At 40.5% G+C, this 20,175-nt stretch overlaps 2 protein-coding genes across 5 annotated transcripts; both read left to right on the top strand.

Moving 5' to 3' along the window:
* Positions 1-2,189: 2,189 nt before the first annotated feature.
* Positions 2,190-3,128, top strand: tas2r201.1 (taste receptor, type 2, member 201, tandem duplicate 1). The gene has a single exon (XM_068328390.1). It carries the CDS (start codon positions 2,190-2,192, stop codon positions 3,126-3,128), a length of 939 nt encoding a protein of 312 aa, XP_068184491.1.
* A 1,755-nt stretch (positions 3,129-4,883) lies between these two features.
* On the top strand, positions 4,884-19,958 carry kansl1l (KAT8 regulatory NSL complex subunit 1-like). Of its 4 annotated transcripts, none has more exons than XM_068329401.1 (16): positions 4,886-5,115; positions 5,834-6,911; positions 11,134-11,266; positions 11,653-11,805; positions 11,902-11,993; positions 12,776-12,902; positions 14,144-14,318; positions 14,880-15,017; positions 16,100-16,192; positions 16,393-16,493; positions 16,780-16,892; positions 17,104-17,176; positions 17,269-17,381; positions 17,675-17,792; positions 18,726-18,985; positions 19,550-19,958. In XM_068329401.1, the coding sequence occupies exons 2-15, from the start codon at positions 5,869-5,871 to the stop codon at positions 18,939-18,941; spliced, it is 2,688 nt and encodes an 895-aa protein (XP_068185502.1). In that variant the 5' UTR covers positions 4,886-5,115; positions 5,834-5,868; the 3' UTR covers positions 18,942-18,985; positions 19,550-19,958. The 4 variants fall into 4 exon arrangements, with proteins under 4 accessions (XP_068185503.1, XP_068185502.1, XP_068185501.1 ...); XM_068329400.1 differs by having other exon boundaries at positions 11,131-11,266; positions 18,726-18,948; XM_068329399.1 differs by having other exon boundaries at positions 11,131-11,266.
* The last annotated feature ends 217 nt before the right edge of the window (positions 19,959-20,175 follow it).

Raw genomic sequence — 20,175 nt, 5'->3', positions numbered from 1 at the left:
GTTTTTCTCTTGTCTCCATTCTACCAGCGCATTTCAAAGTTTTCTATCTGAAACAGTAAAACCTTTGTGGCAAAATTTTAATTCATTTCGCATTCAAATAATTAAAGTACCAAAGGAAAAATTGGAATTGGAAGAAATTAAAATGCACAAGGCCATTATTATAAAAGTAATTCCTATGGCAAAATGTCAATCTCAATGAGCACAGCTGCCTCCATCATCCGCAGGTGGAATAAGTTTGGAACCACCAGGAATCTTACAGTTGGCCGCACAGCCAAATAGAGCTCCAGCATTGCTCTGTCCAGTCAGACTCGTATGATAGAATGACCAGATAGAAGAGAGCACAGAAACGTCCGAGATGTAAACCTGCTCCAGAGCTCTCTGGACCTCAGACTAGGAAGAAGGTTCCAGTTCCAACAGGACAACCTGAAACAGCCAACACAGGAGTGTTTTTGGGTCACGTCTGGGATGTCCTTGAGAGTCCGGGCCAGAGTCCAGACTGAGCCCAATTTAACATCTCTAGAGAGATCTGAAAATGGCTCTGCAATACCTCATCCCATCCAACCTGATGGAGCTTGAAAGGTCCTGCAAAGAGGAATGACAGACAAATAGGTGTGGTAAGAGGGTGGCATACTCAAAAAGACTTGAGACCATAATTGCTGCCAAACGTGCTTCAAAAAAATATTGAATAAAGGCTGTGAATACTTATGTACTTTTTGTTTAAATGCACTGGCAAAAATTTGTCATTATGGACTACTGTGTGCTTTGACAAAACCTTTTTTTACAATAAGACTAACAACAAAATCGGGAAAAAGTGAATACTTTCCATTGTATATAAATCCCTGCAAGACAAAGACATTTTCCCTCCTCTGCGGATACATTTTTGTTTGCATGTACTCTGGTCCATTTAAGTTATTTCCCTGTACAGAAACTACTCTTGTGGCCCACACACCACCACATTTGTGTACATTGATGAGTTCAGGCTATTTTATTTCAGGACTCTGTTACCCTGGAAATGTTTACGTACAATGAAACACAGATATGACACTAGATTTAAAATACATAGGATTTCTTACCCATGCTTATTGATTGACAGATATTTCCTGAGGAACTAACACTGAATCAAATCTATGAAATATTGAATGTAAGAATTCTTTTTTCCACATACGTTAAATAAAGATTTATTCACAGCAGCAGGACTGTCAGTACGTTGTCTTCAAATTATTATCTGATCCTTTACTTGTTTTAAAGCTTTGAGGAGAATATCGGTGAACAGGAACGGTTTTGAAACAATTGTTAGATTCCGTGCTTTAAAGATTATACATTGAGGCATAATGTATTCATCTGGAAGAGGAGGCTTTCCTACTAATCAACGGTCCTCTCATCTTCCTCAACCTCACTGCAAACATCTTGAAAGAGAATGAAAAAATGTACTTTAATCATCCCCTGGGGGAAATTATTTCTCCTGTTTGTTCTTCTATGTACAGTATGTTGCCCAGTCCTCCCATGATGCAACATTTGTGAGCTCAGTCAGCCTTTGAAAATGCTACTAGGATTTCTCGTGTGGTGTTCAGTTATTTCGCTTGTCTGTTTGCCTCAAACTTAATAGAAGGATGCCAAAGCAATGAAGTATTTTTGGAATCATGGATGATGTTTTGATCTGGGTAAAGAGGAACATAAGATCTGGCATCTACACAGACGTCTACATAAAATATTCTGGGATGCGGTAATCAGCACATATTTAAATTCCTTTTCATTCAAAACGATACTCAATTTCAGAAGATTTTGTAAACTCAGAAAAATGTTGTTAGTGTTTTAGAATCAGAAAATAAACATTAATCAAAAGATGTCAAGTGAAAACATGGCACAAGTGTAGCAGTATCCATTTCTATGTGATTTCAAAGTGATGTTTTATTTGCATATTTTAATTTGCATGTGATGCAAATATGCCAGATTTGGTACATTGGAAAGGGTTAGAGTAAATCACAGGCTTTTATGACGTAATCATCATAAAGGAAGCGGACATTGAGATGGAAAGAACATTTAGAATCAAGATGGATGAAGAGGGAACTTCTGCATGTCTCCCAGCCACATGAAGCTGAATCAGACACTTCTCAGACAGAAAATCTTAATCTTTCATCGAGATTAAGGATTACATCTTCAGCACAACAGTCTTCACTGGAGACATAACAATGGATTTAATAACTTTTGGCTTAGTTAATGTACCATTTACTATTGTCAACATTTTGGTTAATATATTTTTCATCTCTTGCATGGCGTGTCCTCTTGATGGACGACAGATCAAACAGCCTCTGAAGCTTCTCCTGGGCACACTGATTTGTTGCACGATAATTTACTTGATGTCATTTCTCATGCACTTCCTCTTTTTTATCACTCGTTACTCAAAATACATGCTTGTCTCATATCTATCATTTGTCTACACTTTGTACACCAGCATGAGTTCCTCTGTTTGGTTGAACTTCTTTTTTTTCACCCAAATTGTGCCTGCTAAGAGAGCCAGCTTCATCTGGATCAAGAAGAATATCAAAGCCATCATTTACTGCATTTGGTTTTTTGATAAGTTATTCAGGCTGTTTGATGTTGGTACTGTGTTGATAGATTTTTATGCTTCCAGAGATTTAATTTTAGGTACCATTAGTTACAATTTCACAATGTATGATAAGACAATATATTTTCAAAAACTGTCATCCTTGGGAAAAAGTGCTGATATTGCCTTTGGCTTTGTGAAGGCCAATTTAATTATTTGCCTGTGTGTTATGGTGACGTCCAGCAGTTCTACTGTATTCTACCTTTGCAAGCACATGCGTCGTATGGTCGCAACTGGACAGCCCTTCACCTGCTCAAGGTTCAGAAGTCAGGTGAGAGTGACCATCACTGGCATCCTGCAGGGACTCCTCTACATGCTGGTTGCTGTATGGAGCATGAAGAGGTATTTTTCTGAGAACGTTTTAGTGTCTGGTTATACATTTATTCATATCACTGTGATCAACTTATATATGGTGGGCACAACATTCAACCTGGGAGCTGGTCAGAGTGTCTTCAGGCACAGAGCAGCAGACATCTGGCTCAGAGCAGCTCAGCTGTTGAAAGGACCTTCAGAACAAGTCTGAACAAGATCGCTAATGGAGCTGTGACTGTAATAGATTTACATAAATAGAAGTGCTCTGAGTATTAAACTATTTAGGAGCTAAAAAAAAAAAGACTGATTTCATATTTTTAATCTATTTTTTTTTGTTTTTCTTCTAATCAGCCCAATTTATATCCATGCATTTTCTACAAACCCAAACCTTCTAAATGTATTTGTTAGTAGTGCTTTTTATGTTATGTGTCAGAAATGTACTCATGTGAACTTCTTCTGTTTAGTAAAGTAGTGTATTACATGTTTTTTGCTATCATTATTAAGAACCTTTCCAGTTTTATTCAGAGACAATGTGTGATTGAAGTACATTACCACCCTTTGCCCTCTAAAATTACTCCAATGTTCCCAGAGCCTTTGTCATAAAGCTTTCTACTACAAAAGTTTCCCTTTGAAAACTCTTTTTCAATGATATTTGTCACAGTTTACCGTAAAATACAAAACAAGATTGAAAGTGAAGTAATTGTCTCTGAGGCTTTGAGTTTCTTGGGAATGATGATAAAATGGAATGAAATGAAAGCAGGTAGGAGAAATATTCAATTGCTGAGTGATAACAACTGCAGATTAGATTGAGCCTAATAATGTTTGTGATCAATATCATTAGATAGACACATCTATCACCATATTTTTTCATTTTTTTCCACAATTGTGAATTCTTAATTAGGTGATAATGAAATGTATACTGTAATATAATTACAAAATATTCTCAATGGGTACAAAAAATCCAGCTGTTAAAATGTGACAATTTTTTCTTGAAATTATGACAAAGCAGTCATGTAATTATTATTTCATATTGTGCGATTATGAGGTAGTTTCCGTACCTTCATGAGATAACATTGCTTTGAATATGAGATAATTACGCGACAAAAGCTTTTAAATTCTTATTAAATACATGTTAGAATAAATAGTCCGAGAAACAGAAGTAATAAGTCGTTCTTACTTATTAATAAGTTGATATTAATAATGACTTACAACGATTTATTAATAAGTAGTTATATAAATATTAATTAGTCTTTATTACTTATAACAACTTACTAATATTCAGTTAATAAGTTGACTTGCTAATAAGTCAATATAATGACTCATAACAACATATTAAAAAGTCATTATTAAAATAAGTCATTATAACGACTTGTAACAACTTGTAAGTTGTTATCAATAAGTCGTTATTAATGTCGTTGTAAGTCGTTATTGATAAGTCTACTTATTAATAAGTCGTTATAAGTTGTTATTAGTTGTTATTGATAAATCAACTTATTTACAAGTCTTTATAACGTTATAAATCGTTACATTTTTTGAATGTTGTGCACTTCTCATAGGTATACAGTGCACACGCGATTGAGGAATTTGCGATCAAGATTGCGATCTATTTATCTTATTTTTTATGGTAATTTAAACGTTTATGAACCCTCCCCATACTGATATAAAACCACCTTCTATCTGTATTACCTTTTCCCACACTCTGAATAGACTGTTTAAAGCACGTTTGTGTCTCACATAAGTCCGACACTCACAGAACGAGCGCACTTCCGGATGCCGTTAGCCAATAGAATGCGCGTACTGTATCACGTGACTGCCAACCAAAATCCGCGTTGAGGTGGAGTCGCAATCGTTGATGCGCGATCGCGCGAGGGCGCAATGTATTCGTTAATTCTAAAAATTTCCAATGTTGTGGGGACTCCGTGAACGCCTCACACGTCTGGTCCAGCCCCCCTCAGTCAGACTCAATCCCGTCCGCTCAACAGTTGAGGAGCGGAGCGGAGAAGGAGGCGCAACGTCAGCGGGAAGGCGAGCGGAGTCGGTCCGGGGAAAAAATAACTGTCAGCTTGGAAAGACACTTACTCTGATTTTTATGGACGGAAAACGGAATTATAAACTGTAGCGAATGGAAAACAGACAAATTCAGCCCCTGATCTCTTTGGAATAAAAGATGGAGAGTCAACTCTTCACCTCCTGCTCAGGTGAGTCATTTCCAAAAGAAATACAAAAAAAGGAAAAGTCTTATCGGAGTGTTGACGGTAACGCCCGTTACCGATGACGGTCTAGCTAACGCTAGCTTGAGCTCTTGTTGGGGCTGCAGTGATGTCATGTTGCTGTTGTGTTGAACTGATCTGTCATGAACCCGTAACGGTGCGTGAGCTGCTGTTTCCGGAGTCCTACATGTGTTGTTGTTGTTGTTGTTTTGGTTGTTTATCAGATCACTTCCACCCATTTCCCTCGTAGCTATCTTTTAACGGATTGATTGATTGGCTTATTGATTGATTGATTGATTGATTGATTGAGTTGGAGACGTAACGTAGGTTGACGAGCAGCGCCTCTAGTCAGGGAAACATTACGATGCTGCTTTCAATGTCTCAGATTTTAGCTGGAAAATAGAAGAGTCAGAACAACAGGACCAACATTTACATGACTCAACCCTCACCAAGCTTTTAACACCCCCAACACGAGAGTTTTTTGTTTTTTTTAAAATGACCATACTAGCATCAGTCAAGCTAAATAATTATTTAAAAAGCCAACTTTAAACAAGTTGTACACTGTGACTGTTTTTATTGCTTTGACAAAAAATATTAAAAGAATAAGCAGAAAAAATCAGTCAACTATGAAGTCAAAAACAGCATCTTCTTACATTGAGATTAAACTAGTTGATGAAATTGATAACCCTGTGTTCTCATCCATCAGGTGAATTAGTCTAGAACAGAGGCTCAGAACGTGTCATGGCTCCAGCCCTGACCAAAATCCTGAAAGATGGGCACGGAATCCACTTGTCCTCACGTCCTGCTGCTGTCAGATTGGACTCAGCCATGTGCAGCCGTGAGCTGGAGCCTCAGATGACACCCACACATGTTGATAGCGTCCAGACGATGTGGCAGAACCTTCCTTTATTCCCTTCTCTGGACTCCTGTCTTCCCATGATCCCCTTGGACACGCCTGCTAACACAGTGCTATCCCAGTGTCTGCTGGAGTCTGCCAACCAATGCGAGACAGATCTCCTCTCTGGCCCTCCTCCCCTCCTCATCCTCCCCTCCCCCAGTGAGGTCCTCAAAGATTCCCATCAGGTGGCCTCGGTCTTCCCAGGTGTATCAGACATGTTGTTAGTCCGTCAGCACAATGGCCAAGAGGCTTGTCTGCTGCATGCATGCAAACCTGCTCCCAATAATGGCCCAGATGGTGGTCACATTCGTCACTTCCATTCTGTCTTTGCCACATCTCCACCTTTATATTCCCATGGGGACAAAAATCACCAGTTTTGCACACCCCCACCTTTACTGACACAGGAGAAAGTGTCTGTGAGGGGCCTTCCCCCTCTCTCCTCAATGCAGTCTTGCAGTGAGAGCGTGAACTCTGACCAGCTGCCGTCCAGAGTTATCCTGGAGGAGGCTGTGCAGGAGCATCTCTCCAGGCAGGCAGGACTCCAGAACCGGGCTCAGGGGCTGCAAAGGCGACTGCAAGCCCTGTTAGGAGAGCACGCTGTGCTGCACTGCACCCAGCAGCTGGAGGGGCTGAAAAAGCTTTGTGGACCTGGAGGTGGTTCTCTTGACAGTTTGGGTTCCATACTACCTCTGCAAGGGGACTCTGTCTGGCTGGGTGAGTCCACGGCCTTGTCTTCCCTCGCAGAGGTCGGAGAGTTCAGCGTCTCCGGCCAGGCGGTGCTGAGAGGCCTTCAGGAGGATTTGGACTCTGATGCCACAGTTAGCAGCAGCTCGGATGAGGAGCAAGAGGAGGGGGTGACATTTGGCAATATCAAGACTTCACCCGCGTGAGTATCCAACAAGAATCCCGTCCTGGTTGAGGATAAGATTAGTTTAGGATAAGAAAATTTAACATTCTTGAAATCACTTGGGAAAACATTGAAGATAAGCTTTCAGCCAAATGTGAATTCTGTATATGATAGATAAAAATAATACAATAAATAAATGAAAAACATTCAGTGTTATAATAATTACCATATAAATTCACACAAAATAAAATGGAACATGTGGCAGAAAAAAAAGAACCTTCCATGGTGTGTCATTTTTATATTCCTTCATATCTTGTGCTGTTTTCATGCAAATGATGAAAATTATTGCTGTAAAGAATACGATTGGCTAAACAAAATGATATGAGACATTATACGGTAAATATATATGATATGATCGCTACTGTGAAATATCGTACAGGCCTGGGTTATATTTTTGTTGTATTTTTCAGAAGTGATGAGAACTTATTAAACAATGTGATAGTAACCGATTCATGGTTATACAGTAAATCACTTACTTGTTTACAAGACATTTCTCTTTTCCTGGGATGCATTCATCATTTAAAAAAACATAATTTCCACTCACAGATCTTGGAAGAGTTGCGATCTTTTTTCTCCCCTTTTTTTAAATTTTTTTTTAAACTAAATCATAAGACCAGCTTCCTTTTTTCTGGAGTTGTGGGCTGCCTTGGATTTTAGGTCTGCTTCTCATTTTGTACTTGAGTGCGTACGCAGATGTCACAGATGGTTATTGCAGCTGACAAAACAAGCTCCAGAGAAGAGACTGCAGAAATTCCCAGGACCGTGTCTTTCTCTCCGTGCAGTGTCGCACAGTTAGCAGCTAATGTTGAAGAAAACTGTCTCACAAACTGGATTGCGGTCTTGCTGCCAAGCTGTTTGTTGTGCTTTGCTGGGATTTGGTTGCCAGAAGCCAGCTGTGGATCATGCCGGGCCGACTGGCTTGGTTTTAATTCAGACTAGTGGGGAGTGCTCAGAGGAGAACTCTCACCCCAGGCTCCTTCTTAGCTGATCGCAGAGGAGAGGACAGATAGAATGGATAGAACAAGTGTATTTATTCAGGTGTGTGTGGGTGTGTGTGCATGTGTGTGTGTGTGTGTGTGTGTGTGTGTGTGTGTGTGTGTGTGTGTGTGTGAGTAGAAACAGGACATTAAATCCCCACACATCTTCATAGGCCTGGGATGACACAAAAAATCCTGACCTTATTTCAAGAGGATGGATTGTGTTTGGATGTTTTGGGGAGTCAGCTGTCTACAGCGTACAGAGTATTTGACTTGGCCTTTAGAAGAGTTTACAGTATGGTTGACTTGAGTGTGACTTTTGTCCTCCCGGCTGTGGGGAGTGTGATGACATTTTTAATACGTGTGCACACGTATTTTCTTTCCGCGCTTTCCACCCATTCACAGACGACCAGTTCACATTACTGGCAGGCCAGGAAATAAACAGGAGACGTTCCAGCAGCCAGCTGTGACATTATAAAGAGAGCACTATAACTGTTATGTCATCAAAACGGCGCACATCACACACAAAAACATTACTTTTACGCATTTGCGTAATGTATTTACTTTGGTTGATATTTAAATAACATCATGCTGAAAGGTTAATGGGAAACATTACAGTATGAAAGCGAGGGATGGCTGAGATTGAGCTATAATCTGTGACAGAAAACAAATTCTTTTCTGTGGAAAAAAAAAAGTTCTTATTTTTTAAGATTGTTTTTCAGGCTGGCAGTTGAGATAAAGGGACCAAAATTAGTAGAGAAATAGACCCATATAGGGCCTGGAGTTGGAGTCAAACTGTAGACCTGAGATGTCAGAGATTTCAGGGAACAAACTGCGAGGGTAATAATTCTGTCTTTATTTTGAGAACTCCATCGCTGCTGTCAATCACACGTCTTTCCCCCTGACCAGAGAACTTCTCCTGCCCACTTAGTGTCTCACTTGATTTGAAATGAAACTGCTGTAAAGAAGCTGTACAACATTACAGCTGTAACTAGATTCTTTGCATGACATCTGTATTTAAAAGAAGACTTTGAGATGAGACGTGTATACTAGGACAACATCGTAGGAATCTCCTGACGGGTTTCTATGAGATTTTGTGGAACGGTGGATTGATTTTTGGGGTGGGTTCAGGACATTTACCTTTCTTTAACACTGAAGTAAAGCATCTCATGATGTCTGATGTGTTATGCTTTTTATGTTATCTATTTTTTTGTCAAACAGGAGAACATCTCAGTTAGATGTAACACCCAGTGGAATGGGGGAGATGACATCTTTTGGTGAGGGAGGGGGTCTGGAGTAAGCTCCAAGAACCTTTAAGCAGCCTTGCCAGTATGCGCTCTCCTAGTCCCCTTTGTGCCGTGACCTTTTCAGTTGGATGTTGTTTTTTTTGTGTCTCCTTCGTACTCAGTGAAGAAGATTTCTCCACTGGGATTTACTTCTTGAACTCCTGTTTCCTGTGATTCTCAGGTCCAGGAAATAAACCGGAGCCGTTTAGAACACTGAGATATGTTTTATTGGTACTGAGGCAGGGAATGGTAGAGGGTGTTTTATGTGTATTGTAGCGCGTGCCTGCGTCTGTCACCCAGGAAGTGTCAGCGTGTGTTTAGCATGAACTTGAACAATGACCTGAGGTTGTCAGTGAACCTCCCCCTGGAGAGTTTTTATGGCAGCTTCCTCCTTGAAGAAGACATCCCCTCGCTGGAGGAGGTGTAGGTCATTTCCTCCCTTGAGAAAACATAAAATGTTCAGCCTTTAACATCTAAGTATGAACATGTGACGGGATAATTATTGAGATGTCCCAACAGACCTGCAGACCCACATCCATCCAGCTGTGGCTCATTTTCTGTTTTGTGGGTGTGCATAATTTTAAATTTACAGTATGGGAGTATCCATGAAGGGCTCCGTGTTGGAAGGTTTCACTGTGGGTCACACCCAACAGCCCCACTGCCTCTGAAAGAGCCAAGAAACACTGTTCAAGGAGAATCTGTAACCCTAGAACTACATGTTGGGGCTGGCCTTTTATTCAGTGTGGATTCAGCAAACCAAACAGCTAAAAAATATACATAATTATGTAGTTTGGGAAGTTACACCGTAACAGCTATGAAAGCAGCCTTTCCTTTCACGTCCTCTCTTTCTTATTCTCCCACCGCTTTGGCAAATATTCCAGGAATTTTCTCATTTTACAGTTGGAAAGAGCTGCAGGGGTGGTCAGGTCTGCTCATTGTCTGTGGGAGAAAGAGATGAGAGGGAAGGAGGGTCGGTTTCTGAGCAAACATGCCAGCTCAGGCTTAGAAGTTAGTTTTTATCCAATCACAGGCCTTGTTCTCCTTTTGTTGTCATCAGGTTAACAAACTACACCACATGTTGTGTGTTATTCATACACTGATAATATAAAAAGAAAGTCGTAACGTCAGAAGGGGTTTTTGTCAGACATTCTGTAGCTGCTTGTTGAGGCCTAACCTTTCTGTGTCCTACATCAGTGTGTGAGGTAGGGGAGTCCTCCCCTGGCCCAGCCAAGGTCTAAGAGCGCTGCCATGGCAACCGCTGAAAGTAGCCAACCAGACACACACACACACACACACACACACACACACACACACACACACACACACACACACACACACACACACACACACACACACACACACACACTCACCTACTCACACTCTCTTTCACAGATTTAACACTTAACTGAACAGGCCAGTGCCATGGAAACATACTCCAGACACACAACACAAATCAACAGTGTTTTATTTTTTGGCCTACATAAGCTTTTGTAACCCCCCCCCCCCCCCCGAGGCTGTCGGGCTCCTTAACAATGTACACATGGCAACACGTCTGTGTAAATGAGGTCATATGATGAGCACCTCAGGACAAATGTATGAACTGACAAGCGGTTTGGTACAGTCTGTTGGTTCTGTCTGTCTTTGTCCCCCTCCCACTGATCTCTCTGGTGACACACTTGGCTAGAAATGATTCTGATATGCTAATCTTGTTTCATACTCTAAGTGTCCAAATAGGATTTAATGACTGCAGTAAGCATCTTTACATTTTAATACATTCATGAGAAAAATTCCAAAGTATTTAATAATGCTCCTTTAAGATGGTTGGAGGCATGTAGTGCTTTTTGTCAGAAATGAAATAGTGCTTTCTCCCTGCCGCTCTGTACGGGTCTAACTGTCCTCTGCCGTCCGTCACCCTGCTCCTCCTGCGAACGGCAGCAGCTGTGAGAGGCAGTGGCTGGAGGAGAGAGCGGAGCTGGGCAGCCGCTGGAGCTGGCTGCAGCTACGACTGTCTGAGCTGGAGGGGAGGATACAACAAATGGTCGAGCTCCACAAGCATATCCGCTCCATCAAGGTAAGAATGAAGTCCTCTGTAGCCACGTCAGTGATTGGCAGGCGTTAGAGCTGTTAGCCAGAGAGTCATTTATCAGGGTCCTGAAATACAGAGAAGAGAAAAGGGTCTGTTAGCTTCAGCTGCAGAATCAGTGAGGTTAGATTTTACTGCAGCTACATTTTAAAACTGTAACCAACTTTCATGAAAAGTTTCATGAGTACGGTGGTGGGATACATACATCATTAAATTGTTGTTAGATTGGTATATTTTAAAAAAATCAATCAAAAATGAGCTTTAATTTTGATGATCAATATCAGAAACAGCACCTGTGTGTGTGCGTGCGTGTGTGTGTGTGTGTGTGTGTGTGCGTGTGTGTGTGTGTGTGTGTGTGTGTGCGCCCGCCTAAGGGTGGCGTGGTACTTGCAGACTCCCAGCCTCTGACAGACTACCGGGTCCAGCCGTCCCTGCTGAGAGAGATGGGGGGGTTGTCTTGTAGGGCTTTGGATTCAGACCCTGAACCCTACAGCCCCAATCGGCTCCTGCACAATATAGAGAGACAGGTAGGGGGTGGGGGAGGGGGCTAGTGCAAAGACCTAATGTCACACAGCTCCATACACTAACCCAGTCAGTGTGTTGGTCTGGTGTGTTCGTTACAGAGCGCTCAGCTCAGTCAGCTCGTCAACAGTCTGATGCCTCCTCTCAGCCTCTCGCCGCTCTCCAAACAGCCACACACGCTAGCCTTCACAAGGTAGACAAAATGCACACACACACACGCAAACACACCTACTTTATTTCATATATCAGATCTATTTTGTATTCCTTCTCGTTGATTAACAGCAGCAAAATAATAGGTCATAAATAGATTTACTGGATTTTAATAGATTACCTTTGATTAAAATAACAGGAAAAATAGATCCAATTTGAAGCAAATCAGTAGAACTCATATTGATAAAAGTTTGCATGATGTTCCTTTCAGGCCTTAAGTCTAAGCGGTTATCAGACTTAAAAACATGCAGCCTGACTGTAACATAACCCGGTGAAACAGCCGAGTAAGTCCCCGCCATCTGGACCAACTTGAATCACCCCTTTATGTCTTTCCTTCATGATTCCTTTTTTAATTGTCCCATCTGGCCATGAAGATAAAAGCCATGTACTAAAAAATAAAATAAAATAAAAAACAGACAATCTGTGTGTTTAGCTGTGTTAGAAGGGGTTGGAAGAAGTTAAGACCAATGAGACTTTTGATAAGTTGGTTTCCTTTGTTGTCCACCTCCGTAGAACACAACTACACATAGTGTAGTTCCATAAAAAACAAATGAACCGACAGCATCAATAACATTGTGTGAACAACGCCAGAGACCAGATCTTATAAAGTAGTAATTGTTCCCTGATGCAGTCCTTTATTTTGTCGCATTAAAAGCCTTCATTTATTCTGTAGTGTGGGGGAGTCAGTGTGAGTCATTTCCCTGAGTTCATCTAATCTCTGTTCTGCAGTGGTCAGAGTTTGGGTGATACTGTTGTGTTTGATAGCTGCAGGAAAAGGAGATTGGGAACCAGGAAGCTCAAAGCAGACGCGTGTGCCCGGACCCGACCTCTGGCTGTCTACCACAAGCCCAAGTTGTTCACCGTCAGCGCCTTCAGCCCCAACAGACATCAGGTGGGCAGCATGAGGCTCCCTGTCTGTCCATCTGCCCACACATACACAGCAAAAAGTACATTCTGTATGACATTTACCTGTAAATACTGTAACGGGAATGGAAAGTAGCAACGCAAATGTTCCTGTAATTAGAGTAAGTGGAGGGTTATAGTAAATATACTTCCACTTTAACAATAGGAGCCTGTCTCTGAGAATGTAATGAGTTCTTGGTGCAATTTCCTGTTTCATCTTTAGTATGTCTGTTAATAAGAGTCATTATCAAATAAATAGACCTACATTTTTATTATAATGTGCTCTATGATGTTGAGAAATTCAATTTCCTCTCTTTAAAATGTAGCCCAGTGTCCATCATGGGAGGAGGGACGCTAGAAATCAGCAGGGGGGTTTGCGTTTGTTTTCCTGTCTCTGTTCTGATGACAGAACAGTAAAGACAACAAGACACTGTGACTGATTTCAGAATTGCCGTCACCATTGACTTCAGTGACATTTCATCACTTAAAAATCATTTTGAGTTTCATGGTAATTTTTTTAAATCTCTTGAAAAAATGTTAATGTGTACAGTAAAACATTTTTTATTGTTGTGTAAATGGTTTCGTGTCAGATGCAGCTGCCATTAGTCAGTCATCAGTGGGTTAATTCCAAGCCACTCAAATAGATCGTCAAATTAAACAGGAATTAATGTTCAGAGCAGGACGCCTGCTTTTAATTAAACATTCGTGTTTCTTGGATCAGTTTCAAACAAATAAGGCAGCTATTAAAGATAAACCCTCACTTAACAAATCCTATCTTAATTATAAACGTACTGAATATCTATTTGGCTCAGTAGTGTGTTTGTCAGCGTGAGCAGCAATGCGATCAAAATGAACCTTTCATGCTGTAAATTTTAGTCTAAAATTGAAGCATCAACAATCTGACCCAGCATTGAGTTAAATTCCTTTGTGTGATGCTGATGTAACTCAGACGATCGAGGAGCATTTTGAATCAGTGTAGCACAACTTAATGGAAATCAACATTTTTTTATATATGTTAATATTAACACATAACATCATTTGTGAAAGCTCCAGGTGAAATAGAAAGACCTTGTGAAACGTAATGAATAATCATTGCACACATTCTCAAACCCTTATGACTCACATGCTGAAAGAATCCCGGCTAATACTCTAGTGAAAGAAATGCTACTGATGGTTTCACGCTGTATGAAAAATAACTTTATCTTTTGTCGTGTCTCTTTTGTGCTTCAGGATTTGGAGACATCAACGTCCAACCTGTCCTCTTCCCTCTTGACATCATCCTGCTCAGGTCGCTCCTCGTGTGATCCCGTCATTCTGGGCTTGGATCCTGACTGCAGCTCCGGTAGCACCTCGTCATCTAGGACCTCCAGTCCCAAACCTCAACCTGTCCGGGGTCATTCATTAGGTAAGGGAAACATTAACACAGCTACGTGACACGTGAGAGTCTAAACACTCAGATATCATCTTAAAAGACATTTTTCAATATTTTTCAGATTAGAGGCGTTTTGGATGCATTTTCAACATGTTCTTTATTCCCTGGTGCAACATTAAACCGTGTTGGTTCATTAATCTGTTGATCGTGTGTGTAGTGTGTAGAAGTGATGGGGGGGGGGTCAGGAGCATGCTCAAGGGATGGAGAGTTGGTGTTTGGCTGGGAAGGACAACCTCTGAATCTGACTGTCCACCCCAAAATCTCATAATCTGAAGTGTGATTGGGTGTTGGCCAGTATTTTCATTACTTCTTAGAATATCCAACTTTTGGATAATAATAATTATTTAAAATAAGAATAATAACAATTTTTTCATGCTGATGATTAAAATACATGAGAGAAATGAATGGTATCCTGCTGTGTGTGTGTGTGTGTGTGTGTGGGCATGTGTGTGTGCTGCCTGTCACAGAGAAAAGAGAAAAAGATTCAGAGAATGCTAAATCTCTCTAAACGGTGTTATTTTTGGACACATACAGACGCTCCTCTTTACCACCACCTAACAAGGGTCCTGGCCAGAGAAGAATGGCACCAAAGGCCGCTCTTCATTAATGCCCAACCATGTGGTTCAGCCCATCGCAAAAGATGCAGCTCCACACCAGAGCAGCAACAGAACAGTAAGATACAATTATGATCTGGTTCTCTTCTCGGCTCTGCTGGACTTCACTATGTTTTATTAAGTGTTACTTATAGTAGCACAGACAGAGAGTTAGAACTCCTGAGTAATTATAATGACCTCGTTTAAACACGTCTCCCCTTTGGAAATGAAATAATGTGGCGTTTCACCAAAACCAGTTTTTATCTTTTTACATAACACTGAAGCCTCTGAGTGTCTCTTCATTTACACAAATCAGCTCTGCCTGCAGGGTTTCAGTAGCACTTGTTCACATGATATTCAACAAAGCAGAATGATGATAGACACCAATCTGTGTGATGTGTTGTTTTGTCCAGGGTGAGAGTGTTTAGTGAACACTGTGTTCAATACATATCTGTGATAACAGACCAGAGGTAATGCAACAGGTGTGTCGAGAGGAATAAAGAAGAAGAAATGCAACAAAAGCAGACTGGACTTAATGGAGATGTCATTCGTTATTTTCATTAAATCCCTTATCACCACAAATGATGTCATTAATCAGAAAAAGGCAGCCTGTCAAGGAAATAGAGCTATCTTTGGAAACAAACCTCTTATCACAGCTGATTGTAGCTGAAATAGAACCATATTGTCCACATAAGCATCTGATGGAAATGTGGACAAAAGACTTCTGATGAGGTCAGTTAATGTTGGAAATGGAAGTCTGTGAGAATAAATATCAAAAACACTGCAACAAAAATGAGATGCTACATTATTGATGTAAAACATTGGAACTAAATTTAGTAGTTGATTTGATTGCAGCAATGAAAGACTCCATTATGACAACCTTGAATGAACCTGACAGTGTGACACACAGTTAGTAAGGTGAGAAGCAGCTGACTTTCAACAATAATAGAAGTAATGGTTAAGGATAAAATCTCCAGGGATCCAAAGGGTGGGCTGGGACACCAGGAAATATACAGTGATGTATTAATTTAACTTACATGAATGGTTTTGTGTGTGTGTGTGTGTGTGTGTGTGTGTGTGTGTGTGTGTGTGTGTGTGTGTGTGTGTGTGTGTGTGTGTGTGTGTGTGTGTGTGTGTGTGTGTGTGTGTGTGCCATTATAGGTCACAAATACAAGCAGCATGGAGGGTTTAGTCAACACAGCAGAGCCAGTCAAAGGAAACCAAAGAGACGACCCCTCCACAGGCTGACAGAAGGTGTGTGTGTGTGTATATATATGCAAGTGTGTGCTCACACTTTAATACATGTTTACTGTAAAACTGTGATTCGGTGACAACTGGGAGATGCTTGATTCCAAGCAGCTGAACTGGTAAATGTTCCTCCCAGTACTAATTATAGATGCGATTGTGTGTGTGCGTATGGCCTGTGCGTGTGTGTTGTGTGTTTTTGTGTCCAGATAAGGGAGATTATGTATTCCTGCCCGGTGACATAGAGGACAGCTCAGATGAAGTGTTAATGCAGAGCAACACAGACGTTACACACAAGCAGGCTTCACAGGTAACACACCCTCGTTACAACTTACACACTACCTGAGAGAACAGTGGTTTGTCACCTACAGCACCAGACGCTCACGTCTCACACCCATTTATCTTGCACCAAATGATAAATATCACATAAGACAATTTTAAGGGCACGTCTGAATTTGCATGTGAGTTAAATGTGAAAAACCTGGTCTGCCTACAGAAGACAGATGATCCACGATGACCTTGAATGTGTGATCACTCCAGATCCTTGCTGCGAGCTGTCGTGTTGTTTGTTCTCAACTTGGGTCATGTCCTTTTAGGGACTTGTTCGCAAACGCAAAGGAGTGAGTGTGTGTAATATCAACAGCGTTGTCATTCCCTTGTCAGTGGCTAAAGTGGAGAAGCTGCAATACAAAGACATCCTGACGCCCAGGTATGGAAATACAACTACCTCTGAAGAAGTACCGTAGAAGTTCAAGGTCCTGGGTTTGTTTATTATGTTGATTCATTTTCAGGATGTTAAATTTACAACTGATAAACTCTGACTCTTCTGCAATCAAACACACTTCATTTACTTAATAATTATGTGAAAAGTCATAACCGACAAACTACATGCTTTCCATCATTAATGTATTTCCTTGCAGTTGGAGGGTGGTTGACACCTCACCTGTGGTTCTTAAGGAGGGAGAGAACAGGGAGCACTGTGAGGAGGGCCAGGTACAGAGGGAGGTTTCATCTCTTGGACATGAATATTTATTTATTGTGACTGTATAAAATCATTTTTATTTGTCTGTGTGTGTGTTTTTCAGATGGAAGATCTCACTGATGAAATCTTCGAAAGGAGGCACCTGGTCTTTGAGCTGAGAGAGAAATTGCGCTCAGGATCCTGGGGAAAGACAAGGTGCTGCAGGCGTCGTAAAAGGTGGAAACACACAAACATGCGCACATTGCATTTGAACACCGTTGCATCATGAGTATGTAAATCAGCTTGACTGGGGGAAATGTATTTCTAAACATAAACGTCAGGCAGCGCTTGTCGTATTAAATGTTTTTCAAACACATCAGGTTCATTTGAGCTCAATAAAGCCTAAACTTACAGCTAGTGACTGCAGCATAATTATCGCTGTTTGGATTTGTTAAATGTATGTACAGTAAATCTAGCTTGTGTGAGAATTAATTAATCTTTTTTTAATCTTTCTTTTTATAAAATTTCAGATCTGGCAGCAGGTTGTCAGCCAGTGGAGGTGGGATATGCACATCTGGAGAGGAGAGCGCCATGGAGACTTGTGCTCGGCTTGATATTGATGAGCAGCAAAGCTCAAAGGAGTGGCTGGTGAGATCAAAAACATGGCAGCAAAACAGACTCTGAATATCAGAGTATTGAGTCATAAATGTGTGTGTGGTGATTTATTACTACTGATCCTTTTCCTCCAAGAATACAGTATATGGTTTCACATTGATGCTAACTGGTACGATATTATTTTTTTACCTGAGAAAATAACATCCCTGCTGGATCACCACTGGAAGAATTGTTCACATTTTTTTGTATTTGAAGTCACTGTGGAGAGGAATTTAATAATGATATACTTATCAAAAAATATTTTTCACTGCAACCACTGAAGGATATTATCATTGCCCACAAAAGATGAGGCCAAGCGATTTCTGCTTTAAAGGTGGGAGCCATGTAGAGGGCAAACATGTAATGCAGACTAGCCAGTGCTCGTTCCCAGCCATATTTTGTGAGCTGTGACGCTGAAAAAGACCCTTCAAAGACACTTGTCTCCATTCTGCTCCATTTGCATGATTGCTTTACCGCTTCTCTTTGATTACAGAAGGAACGAGTTTCCACTAAACCAGTCGGTCCTCATCAACCTCTTTGACAAAAGTGTCATTTGCAGTACTTCACCGTTTTGCCCTTTACGCCCTCCAACACACAGATGAAGCCTTATTTCAAAACTGCATTGTTTAACACAAATTTATTCACAAATTTCCCCACTGTGGGACAATAAAGGTTTATTATTATTATTATTATTATTATTATTATTATTATTATTATTATTATTAAACAGACATCAGAGCCACGCACAGCTTTTAGAGTGGCATTATAATAAGTAGACTGAAGTTTGAATGTTACAATTTACCACGTGATGCATATTCTTTATTTATAAGTATATGCGAAGATTGTTGCATAATGGATTTATTGATAAATGTATTTTTCCATGTACTTGCTCCTCAGTTACATGATACGTCCTCTGTCTTCCTGCAGCCTCAGATACCCTGGAAGCTACGATTGTTTCCTTTAAGCGATGCTGATGATGAGGAAGAGGCCCTTCTCTCTTATTACCCAGAGTTCCCATCAGAGTTTATCCATGCTGTCACCAAGTCCAAGAACCCAAACTATTGTCTCTTCCCTCCTGGTTCCTGCGGTGCTACACTGTCATCTGGTGGACAAGAGAAGAGCACAAGCATCAATGGCAGCTGAGAGAACGGTGCCTTACTTTTTACCTGGGGAATGAGGGTGATTAGGTAAAAAGAAAAAAAATACATACGTACAGGTCTTGAGGGGTGGGGGTGTGTGTGAATTTACGAGAATATTGACAACATAAAAACCTTCATAGATTTCCATCAAATATATAAAGGAATCTTGGAAGATAGTTTGGGATGGAGTACATAGAAATAAGGAAATATTAGCAATATCCCGGTAGTTTCCAATTTAAAGTTTACTCTCTCAAATATTCAGAAGGACGGAGGAAGAGAGCAGGCATATGGACAGAGGTACACGTGTGAAGACTAAAAATCTCTTCCCTGCAGCCTGATGTAACTTTGTGTAATCCAGCAATTACTCAGATTCCCTCTCTGACTCCTTAATCACTTTTCCCTCATCGCCACATCACAGAATGTTGTTACTTTGTAGTTTTTGTCATGACCAAAGAATCTTAATTTGGTGAGGTTCAGAAAATCATTTTGTATATCATGAAATAATAGATTGGGTTCACACAGTCTGGATCTCAAGCATACGCGTTATTTTTTAGATGGTACTTGAATTGTTCTATTTTAAATTGAATTCTTACTCTTTATTTATCTCTCTAGATTTTTTCACATCTGAGACGGAGATGAGAAGAAGTGCCCTGGGAACCTTCATTAGGTTCATTTTCACATTCCTCAACTCAAGAGATTTGATGTCAATTGCTTCATCATTTAAAACTGAGCGATCTATTTATTGATTATTGTAACATTTTCAAAATAGTCTGAACTGACTGCTGCATGTTCTGCATAAAATGTATTGTATGCAATGAAATATGGACCAGTACAGCTCCACTGTAGTCTCAGGATTGTACACTATTTTTAGATGTCACTTATTTATTGCCAGTCATCTTTAAAAAAAAAATGTATAGAAAGACGTTAGTATAAAACATATTTATGTATTTCTTTGATTTACATGTGATTTTTCATGGTTCTTTTTGTATTGGACTGCTGTGAAAAATATTAAATATCAACAGTACAAACAGACTTCAGTAGTGGCTGTTGTTCAGGCTGATGGAATTCTTCTCATGTTGACTGATTCAAACTGGAACAGGATATGTAACTGGTACAAGGATTTTATTACTTAAAGGACAAATGAGCGGTTTTGTCAGTGGTTTGGATGATTTGCATTTATGGAGGTCGTTTTTTCAGCCATAGTCCCATGTGACTATTGTACCTTGATCCTATATTAT

This window comes from Antennarius striatus, chromosome 12, assembly GCF_040054535.1.
Source record: "Antennarius striatus isolate MH-2024 chromosome 12, ASM4005453v1, whole genome shotgun sequence".
NCBI classification, from domain to species: domain Eukaryota; kingdom Metazoa; phylum Chordata; class Actinopteri; order Lophiiformes; family Antennariidae; genus Antennarius; species Antennarius striatus.
This window is presented reverse-complemented; position numbering and strand designations above follow the sequence as displayed.

Coding starts and splice junctions, on each gene's coding strand:
- tas2r201.1 (XM_068328390.1), top strand. CDS start 2,190: ATGGATTTAATAACTTTTGGCTTAGTTAATGTACCATTTACTATTGTC.
- kansl1l (XM_068329400.1), top strand. CDS start 5,869: ATGGCTCCAGCCCTGACCAAAATCCTGAAAGATGGGCACGGAATCCAC. Junction 16,193..16,392: donor CCTCCACAGGCTGACAGAAG/GTGTGTGTGTGT, acceptor TTTTGTGTCCAG/ATAAGGGAGATTATGTATTC. Junction 17,382..17,674: donor TGCTGCAGGCGTCGTAAAAG/GTGGAAACACAC, acceptor ATAAAATTTCAG/ATCTGGCAGCAGGTTGTCAG.